Source organism: Lineus longissimus, chromosome 7 (genome assembly GCF_910592395.1).
Source record: "Lineus longissimus chromosome 7, tnLinLong1.2, whole genome shotgun sequence".
Lineage (NCBI taxonomy): Eukaryota > Metazoa > Nemertea > Pilidiophora > Heteronemertea > Lineidae > Lineus > Lineus longissimus.
The window spans coordinates 7,302,906-7,312,967 of NC_088314.1; the positions used below are offsets into that span (position 1 = coordinate 7,302,906).

At 42.2% G+C, this 10,062-nt stretch overlaps 2 protein-coding genes across 2 annotated transcripts; both read left to right on the forward strand.

Moving 5' to 3' along the window:
• The first annotated feature begins 92 nt into the window (after positions 1 to 92).
• Positions 93 to 3,166, forward strand: LOC135491147 (uncharacterized). Its single transcript, XM_064776832.1, has 6 exons — positions 93 to 230; positions 806 to 872; positions 1,097 to 1,223; positions 1,625 to 1,656; positions 1,916 to 2,076; positions 2,274 to 3,166. The coding sequence occupies exons 1-6, from the start codon at positions 137 to 139 to the stop codon at positions 2,471 to 2,473; spliced, it is 681 nt and encodes a 226-aa protein (XP_064632902.1). The 5' UTR covers positions 93 to 136; the 3' UTR covers positions 2,474 to 3,166.
• A 1,173-nt stretch (positions 3,167 to 4,339) lies between these two features.
• LOC135491070 (dol-P-Man:Man(7)GlcNAc(2)-PP-Dol alpha-1,6-mannosyltransferase-like) lies at positions 4,340 to 9,145 on the forward strand. The gene is made up of 10 exons (XM_064776716.1): positions 4,340 to 4,461; positions 4,993 to 5,139; positions 5,262 to 5,394; positions 5,740 to 5,913; positions 6,369 to 6,563; positions 6,725 to 6,828; positions 7,119 to 7,345; positions 7,531 to 7,700; positions 7,887 to 7,962; positions 8,095 to 9,145. Exons 1-10 carry the CDS (start codon positions 4,459 to 4,461, stop codon positions 8,372 to 8,374), a joined length of 1,509 nt encoding a protein of 502 aa, XP_064632786.1. The 5' UTR covers positions 4,340 to 4,458; the 3' UTR covers positions 8,375 to 9,145.
• Positions 9,146 to 10,062: the final 917 nt, after the last annotated feature.

Below are 10,062 nucleotides of genomic sequence, written 5' to 3' on the forward strand. Positions count from 1 at the left end.
CAGATCTCGTCTTATATTACTTCTGACGTTTCTGTTCGTGACGTTTTGAAACCTGCCTATTATACTCACAGAGAATAGGCCAATCCTCGCTTCCAGGACATTGGCAAACCCACTTGACCTTCGGGTAGACTTGCCTATGCACCACTTCCTTGTTCATGAGACAACCATGTCGCCATTCATAGAGACCATATTCTGGGTCTCAGCTCTGTTTTTCTGCTACAATCTCTCAGGTAAACGCCCATTCCTTTCATCAGACCAAAGACGTAGGCCGCTTTTTCCATTTAACATTCCATATTCACTATATAAATGTTAACATTTCCCCTATAAACACTAGGCCTAGAAAAGCGTCACAATCTCTGTCCTGTCCTATGCCTGTTTGAACAATGTGAGTGCACATACAACTACGTGCAGTTGACCCACTATAAGTATGCTTCACAAAATCGTGCGTACATTAACCACATAACAAATAGATTTTAGGTATTTCTTTTTATATATATATATGCGTAATATTGTTTAGCCGTTCCAGGCTTCTTCACTAACAGGAAAGTCCCCGAGACAGCCAACACCTCGAAATATTGGTTGTCTCCGTCGTCCCAGTGATAGAGAATCTTGACTTCTGAGCTCTTGTCCATAGTGGCTTGTCCTTGTCCACAATAGCTGAACCAAGTTCAGAATTGCTTAACCATCTCTAAAGTGGCTGAACCATGTCCAGATTGGCTAACCACGTCCGAAACGGCAGTGGGTGTGCATGTAACCCTTCAGCGTTCATGATATTTTGCGGTTAATAATGAAATTTATGTTTCAGGTGTGTCCGGTTCTTGCTCAAACACAGTCACTAATTATGTGTTTGGAAATGAATCCACATATGATAGGTGAGGACAAAACATCACCATTGTTTCATTGACAGATATCGTTAACATGTTTCTGTAAATAGTTTACCCCTATCATCCCCCTAGTATCTGGACGACTCAGCATATTTCCCTTCACGCCGACATTGGCAATTACATCAGAAATTCTGTGAGGTTCTCTTATTCTGAGCAAATATACACGTACTACGCAAAAGGCGCGGACTCCGACATTTTACGTTGCTTTTCAGAGATTACAGCAGTATCACGTCGGGTAAGAAACCACTTGGCTTCAGTACTGCACTATGGCGCTACAATACCGACACTAACCCCTGCGTGAAGGTGGCAGTTTCTTCTGGCCACAGGATTGAAGTCATGGTAAGAAAACGGTTGTTTCAATTCCCTTCGTTAAACATTTACAATTTGAACTTGTCTGATTACGAAAAAGACGTATTTTTGATACAAAATACAACAAAGCCATTGATTGTGTAGACTGACATTATAGGCCCTAAACACGATGAATGCCTGGTTTCATCGCATTTGCATGAATGATAGCTACAATACGACAACGTCTTTTTACAATCGGGACACAACATGCAAGCTATGCCAACACCAACGACCACGCCTTTCACTACAAACGTGAAATCGATTGAGTCGAGCCAATGCAGTTCTGTGGACGGAAGAAATGACGGGGCTGCACAGCTCTCAGTCCAGCCTCCTTGCCCATCAGTTAATTTGACTGGTTATTAACAATAATTTTATTCTCTGTTGTGTTTTAGATGGATACTGAACCTCCTAACACGAGGATATGGTAAGCTCTCCTTTTTACTGCCAAATACGACTCTTTAAATTTGACTTTAAACGCCAAAAAAAATCTCGGATTCTTGGTCCAGCAATGGCGCTTTCCCTCTGGCGATTTGTTTTAGCAAATTATAAACTTCACCCTTACCACTGAGTTAGAAAAGTGAGATGAGTACCATATAAATAGCTAATATGGTATCGGAAATGCATTAGGGGATTCACGTAAAAATAACCGCAGTCAAAAAATACTATGTTTTAAATTTCTTCAGTGTAAAAGAGGGGACAAACAGCGTTTGCCAGTCGGGAAAAATTTATGACTGCCGGCCAACTCGAGGGAACACAATGACATTTGAATTCTACTGTGATGCTGAGTGTGCGGAGGCTGATGTGAACTTTTGGTACAGGTTTACCTTGAGTAAACCCCCTGGAGGTTAGTATTGTCCGGGTCGCCGATCTCGTGGAGCTGCATTTCACTTCTTATACGCTGAGAAATAGTTTGGTGAACTTGACCACAGAGATTGATACACCCGAAATATACGCGTTTGCATGCACATGAATCTACATGTATATTGTTATACGTGAAGTTCGCAGCATGTTATTCTTTCGCCTCTAAACATTTTTTTTCAGAGCTTGATCCAGAACTCTGGTGCGATTCACGAGATTCCAGCGCGTTTCCAGACTCATTGATCAAAATACCCATTCAGCCTCGGAAAACCACCCCGAAACCAGTTAGTGCTGCACCTTCCAGTCAGTGTTCATGGCATTCCATCATCTGTTTCATTGTTCTGGTCAATTCGTGGCTTTATTTCGCCAATTTGTCGTCATAGGTGATTGTAAAGGCATTCGAACTAGTGGCTGGTTTCCACACGCATAACGGATGTTTCTTCAAAAGTCAGCAAAACAAACACTGGTACTGTTATTTCTGTTCGATTATTTTTTTGTTGGACGACGATATTCCTCGCGGTCACATCAGTAAAGGACAATGTCGCACTCATGAAATTCGCGGAGGACAGTAGGAGACGACGGCGGGAGAAGACTTTCGTTCTTCGCACATGTTCTTCGTCTTGCGTAAGGGGTACAATCCCTCCCAAATAACGGTGGTGTACATGTTATCGCCGCCGGCAAAGCGAAATTCGCGACCTTCAAGCATCGAAAAACATCGGTGTCGGGTTGTTTATGATTACGAGATATGAGTCTGTGATGTGTGAGTTTCACAAGCGGATTGTTCTCTGTCATTTCCGCCAGCATCAGATGGTTGCCGTACTTTCGGATGCCCAGACATCTGTGAGCGCACACTCAGCCATTCTTTGATAACGGACAAATGTTAATAAATATTGCTCAATGTGACTATCAACATAACCGCATGCATTTCCCTGTTGTTGCATAATTTGGGTTGGTAGAATAATGTTATAATCATTGTACAAAATGATGCTGTGATAAATTTTGATATAACTCCATTGTATTCATGCAAGTTCTGATGAAGACGAAAATAAATTTGTGTATTATAATATCTAGAACTACGTGAAGATGTCTGTGTCTTTTTTTGTACTGACCACGGTTTTCGCCCTCTTGTCTTCATCACCAACGATGGCCAAAATCCTTGATACGGCGCTTTTGTGTTATAAGAGTTGTCACAATGCAGTTACGCAATGTGTAAGTTTGAATCTATCCCTGAAGTTCTACCTTGGCTACAATGTGTTTGGCACAGTTTCGGACGTTTTGCAGTCTACTGTCCTTTGATCATGAACAACGCTGCGCATAGAGACTCCTTGCTTGGTCTTAACACCTTCAGCGCCGGTGTCCCCCCAAACACCCCCTTTTCAGAGCCCCAGAAAAAAAGTATAAGAGATGGTTACATAAGGTCTTTTGCAGTAACTTCTCCAAGACAAGGTCTTCTTGAATTAATAGAGTTGTGTGAGCTACACCCCTGAACTCTATTTTATTTGTTGGTTCAAAAATGACCAAAAATGACCAAAATGACCCCCTTTCCAACAATGAGACTCAGATAACCAGCTCAAAGAGGGATGATTTGGGCCACGCAGATCTACCTGGTTCGGCGCTGAAGGTGTTAAACTGTTACACTTCGGATGCAGTGGACCGCCCTCATCCCTCACAGTAAGGATGACGAAATGGTCTAAAACCCGGGAGTCTACCTTCTGGTGGTCGGCGGAGATCATATCGTCGGGATAAACATTCAACCTCCAGCACTGTCCTCCAAACCCAACCTAAGGTCCTCTCCTGACTTTCCGGCGGAGATCGCTAATCCTCATTTGAGACATCCCGGTCGGATGCTTTTCGACTGAGGACGGTAGCAGCTGACCAACGTTAAGAGGTGAGAGTTGGTGGTACCCCTTCATGGTCTCCTTGCGTCTCCGGAGTATGAAGCCATGTCCCTCAGATGACCACATTAACTTAAGTTCCCATTGAATGGTTTATCACCAGTACGAATCCCTATACCTCCGATGTCCACATGAACTTGAGTTCCCATTGAATGGTTTATCACCAGTATGTATCCTGGCCAACAGAAGCCCAAGGCTGCTAGGAACAACCCCCTCCCTCAGAACCCCCCCCCCTTTAAAAGTAACAAATCCCCCTAAGACTAAATTAACCGTCCACGCATGCGCATTCGTATTTCCCGCGGTTTGAACTAATGGTGGCGTCACCTATCTCAAGATGGTTATTACTAGAAGAATCTCGATGTGTACATTGAGGATGTTACAAATCGCCGACCGGCGTTTTATAATTTGTTTGCTTTTTTCGGGTTAATGTACCAGATAAATCCTAAATAAAATTGTTAATTTACGAACTAAATATGGTATGTGTTCATTTAAATTCACTGGGTGATCACATTTGTGCCAGAGTATTTGCCAATCTGCGTAATTTGTGCAAGACGAGTCTTCTCTAATCTCGTCCGATAAACTGTGTGCACTGTCGTGGTATTTTGTGTTCTATTGTCAGACACAAGTGACACATGGGCCCATCAGGCCCAAATCAAGGCGCTACTGTTGAAAACGTACTTGTTGGTCTAAAAGTAGCCCCGAACAAGGCCTAGTGATGTAGGCCTAGATGGCCACAGTAAAAAAATGCATATTCCGGTGAGCCTAGGCTACCGACCAGGCCAGGGCAGACCGGTGTCATTGACTGTTCTGTTATGTAGTGTGTAGCGTAGGCCTAGCTAGGCAAGGCCAAGGGGCCTACTCAGTCCATTTGTTGTATAGTTAGAATAGTTACTTCCCATGCATGTCCTGTCCAGCCATACTATTCGGCATTAATTATATCATTACTACAATCAATTGATTGGCATAATGGCTAATGCTCGTTATTATGATAATTATCTTCTTTTCAGGAAATACAGTGGTCGGCAATTCTGAAGGGGGCATTTGTTTTGGTTGCCTTAGGTCATCTGATTGTGTGCCCTTACACAAAGGTGGAGGAGAGCTTCAACTTGCAAGCAATGCATGATCTACTTTATCATGGATTGGACATCGAAAAGGTATCTGGCAGTATTAACATTATCAGCAGTTAACTAGACATGAAAAAAAAGCTTGGTATAGTGACAGTTTTCAATATCATTGGGTAAACCCAACTATCAATTTCATCTCATTTCATTTTCAGTTTGACCATCTGGAGTTTCCTGGTGTTGTTCCAAGAACGTTCATAGGTGCCATATTCGTATCGACACTATCAAGTCCAGTTGTCAGATTGGCCAGATACTGCGGCTTCGATAAATTCTTTAGTCAATATATTGGTACGTCTAGCTATTCCGTAACTTAACTTGATCTGACCACATGTAGCCAGATCCTCAGTGAAGACACTTTCCCTCAGTTGGTGTGCAAATCATAAACAAGTCTATGTTTATTCAAATTATTGACATGAAAGAAGACAGTCGTGGTCAAAATAGGCCCATTCTTACCGGTCAGATAATTAAACTCTTTCAAGTTGAGTGAAGAAAGATAAAAGTAACCTTAATTTCAAAAAGTTTGATTTCCCCTATTTTTAGTGCGAGCTACTCTTGGCTTATGTGTGATCTATGCTCTGTTCAGACTGCAAAAAGTAACCTTAATTCAAAAAGTTTGATTTCCCCTATTTTCAGTGCGAGCTACTCTTGGCTTATGTGTGATCTATGCTCTGTTCAGGCTGCATAAATCCATCTCCAAGTTGTACAGTGCCGGCATCGGGAAATGGTTCCTCCTCATCACTGCCTCACAGTTTCATTTCATGTTCTACTTATCAAGACCACTGCCAAACATATTTGCCCTTGTCGGCGGTAAGTCAAAACATTTTATCATTTGAATACTCAGTGAGTGGTCTTTTTTCATCACTCGCACTCATCTCCTTGGTCCTAGAAAAAGGGGAGGCATTCTCCAGTAGTTAGGGGTAGACCTCTTTGAGGCTTGAGGCCCGGCACTCTTCCAGCGTGGCAGGACTCCCCTGGCCAAGTGTCATAACGATTGCTTGTAGTTTTGACTATCACTGAGTATAAAGATTGGTAATGCCATGGTTAGGTGTCTTGTTCTCAGGGCCCAGTTTTTCGTCTTAAGCAATTTCGATGCTATATCGGAGTTTTCCTTCGCCTAGACTGGTTGCCACTTGTGCCATGTAAACACCTGGTGAGGACAACCTGCGGTGCACCAGCATGATAAAAATAGAAATTCTATTGTGTATTTAAACCTCTTTTGTACAGTTTTCCACTTTTATGAGACACTCTGTATCATTTTTCAGTTTTGTTAGCCCTTCACTACTGGTTGGAACAGAAGCATCTCAAGTTTATTGCTGCGTCAGCATTTTCTGCCATCATCTTCCGAGCAGAGTTGGGCATTTTGATGGGGCTCTTGTTGGTGGTGAGCTTGTTTAGAACGAAGCTCACCGTGGTTAGATCAATTTGCTATGCTGTTCCTCTTGGACTTCTAGCTCTAGGTAAGCTGAAGCCTGGTGAAGTTGTAGCTGGTCTGACTAGAAATATTTCTGAGGCATTAAAGGGGGACATAGGCAAAACTATAGGTCAGTTGATGGTCTTGAGTAATTGAATCCCAGTGTCTGTGTGTCATTATATCTTCCATCTTTTGTCATCTCAACAGGTTTGACAGTACTGGTTGATTCAGTGTTTTGGAAGAGGTGGCTGTGGCCGGAAGGAACCGTACTCTACTTCAACACTGTGCTGAACAAGAGCTTCAAGTGGGGCGTATCCTTGACAGTGTGACAGAGATGCTTAAGAAATTGCATTAGACTATGGGGTTATCGACTGAAATCTGTAGTTACTAAATCAGTACGGTAATCAAGTCCAGGAAAGGCCAGATGTTCACTATAAGCAGTTTGTGTATGCCTTGAAAGATGTGATGATTAGGTTCACTTCACTCAGTCCTGGGACTTTCTCCTGGGGCACTAAAACAAGTTCTAGTAGTAGTACTCTACCATAAAATCCACTGACTCCAAAATCACCAACATACTACATGTATCCTTAACTTTTCTCAGACCCTGCCATTCGCCTGGTACTTCTACTCGGCGATTCCCCGAGCTCTCTCCAGTAGCTTGGTGTTCGTTCCCCTTGGTGCTTACATGGACAGTAGATCCCGACAGGTACTCCTACCGGCCATTTGCTTTGTCTTCCTCTACTCATTCCTCCCACACAAGGAGCTGAGGTTCATCATCTATACGATACCGATGTTCAACTTGGCTGCAGCCTGTGCGTGTGACAGATTGTAAGTATTGATACTGTTAACCCCTCTATTTTCACAAGCCTAATATTTAGTGAGTTTCAGGTAAGGGGATCAAAACGCAAACAATAATGGTGGGTACATTACTGATCTAATGGTTTACTAGAAAACCCATCCGATTTTTTCATTGTTTTTGGTGATCTGTTTCACATAGATTCTTTTCTTTTTAGGTACCAAACAAGAAGGAAGTCTATATTCAGGAGACTCATATCATTGGTAGCAGGCGGTCATCTTGTCTTCAATCTTTGCTCAACAGCCATATTCCTCTACATCTCGCATCATAATTACCCTGGTGCAATGGCCATAAATGCATTGCATCAGATAGTACCAAGCTCTCAAGGTGAGATGTCATATTCCAAGAAATCTCATTGCAATTTACTATTGAGTATCGACAGGAAACTGGAGACCCCAGAGGAATGTTCTCCGGTGCAGTCCAACTTCAGCTATATTATTGGATGCTCTTACTTGTAAATCAACTCGTCAACAGTTTTTTCTTTGTTTCACTTATTCCATTATTTATTTTAAGATGTCAATGTGCACATTGGTGTGGAGAGCGCTCAGACAGGAGTATCCAGGTTTACACAGCTTCATGATCACTGGAGGTGAGTTTTATAAATGTAGCCCGTTCTTTCAAAAGGACTCATTCCTTAACCCAGCCTTGTGAGATGCCACAATTTTCTTGAAAAAGTACATATACCCTGCTAATATCATGTTCCACCATATCCTTGTTTCAGGTATGACAAGACTGAGAACCTGCTCCACGGCGGTGCCAAGATGTCAAAGTTCAGCCATATCTTGCTTGGTATCACAGTCGATAACGTCCAGCCATATCTAAAAACTCATGAACGCCTTCGAATGATCAGAGGTTTTCACAGCATCTCCCTAAACAAGGACTTTGGACGCGGCTCGTGGAAATTATTTGACGTTCTTTTTCACCCGCGTGTGTTTGTGATTCGGAGTCTGAACGCGGATGAACTGCAAGAAGAAAAAGAAAAGGAAGCCAGAGGACTTTAGATCATTTCTCCGAGATTTATTATCTTTACTACGTTGGAATTAAAATGTAAAAAATGAAACAAATGAAACAAATGCAAGTTCTTATAGTGCTTTTATCATGTAGAACATTCTCAAGGCGCTTTTCAATCATTCCCTAGCCTAGGCGGAAACTTTTCCGTAGACTTCATCCATTCCCTAGTCTGGGCTGAAACCTTTTAGTAGATCTCAGATTGGCCGCTCAATCAGCGCAGACTAATGCATTAAGCATTGTCCTTTATACTAAGTTCTTGCTCTCCGCACAAATAGAATAATGACCTATTGCATTTGAGGAAGTTTTCAAAATTTTAAGATTGATGCCATGTATGGAGCAATGCCTTTGATTTCAGCCAATAGCATGGTGTCTTGAAGGCACCCCTTCTTGGTGGTAAATTTTGTTGTCTTTATTCATGACTGACGTTCTCTGTGAAAGATGAAGTTAAAAGGAATCGCGTCAGTATAATAAAATTGTTAGATATTGTACAGGTAAATTTTTTCCTCTCCCCATGTGCTACCTTAGTAATCATGCAAATTAAATTGACTGGTGTAAGATAGTTCTTTTCACTACATACTAAGTTACCAGTACTTCATTTACAAACGGTACTAAGAACTCAAATCGAATGTATTTTTTATATGCATGTACAATTTATATTGTGATCAATTATATGATATTGTGATCAATTATATGATATTGTGATCAATTATATGATATTGTGATCAGTGATTAAGCTTTGTGATTATAAAGCCTGTAAGGAAGTACATGTATACTGTAAATTTACTTATCTGTATTTTCTTGCCACGTGTTTCCTCATTCTTTACTGTCATGATGTATATTTGAAAATGGTCTATAGACACAACCAGCCCAATGGCATGGTCATTTAGGCATGCGTCTCAATACTGCAAGACATGTGCCTAAGTTACCATCAAACCTGCAACAAGACCAGCTTACGGGCATTGCCAGTGAATCATGTGTCTCAAATAAGACCTGCAAGACTGTTACAACCAGCCGAATGACGTAGTCATTATTGGAGCATTTGTCTCAAGTACCTGACTGGAAGACTGTGTCACAACCAGTCAAATAGCATGGTTATTGAAGCACCAGACTCCAAGACTTTTTCAACCAGCAGATGTCTCAACTACCCGACTCGAAGGTTACAACGGAGCTTACCAAAAGACTGCCACAACCAGCCTAACAGCATGATGATTGGACCACTGCTCCTGACTGCAAGATCACAACCGAGCTTAACACAAGACAAGACTGCCGCAACCAGCCTAACAGCATGATGATTGGACCACTACTCCTGACTGCAAGATCACAACCGAGCTTAACACAAGACAAGACTGCCGCAACCAGCCTAACAGTATGATGATTGGACCACTACTCCTGACTGCAAGATCACAACCGAGCTTAACACAAGACAAGACTGCCGCAACCAGCCTAACAGTATGATGATTGGAGCACTACTCCTGACTGCAAGATCACAACCGAGCTTAACACAAGACATAGGAGCAGGCAACTGTCAAACTGCAAGACTACCAGCAACTGTGTCACAACCGAGCTTGTAACAGCTGAGCTTACAAAAGACTTACAATCAGCCTTATGGCAGGGCCATAGGAGCAAGAGTCTCAACTGCCAGACTGCATTAGTCACCAGCGACTTTGTCACATTTGAC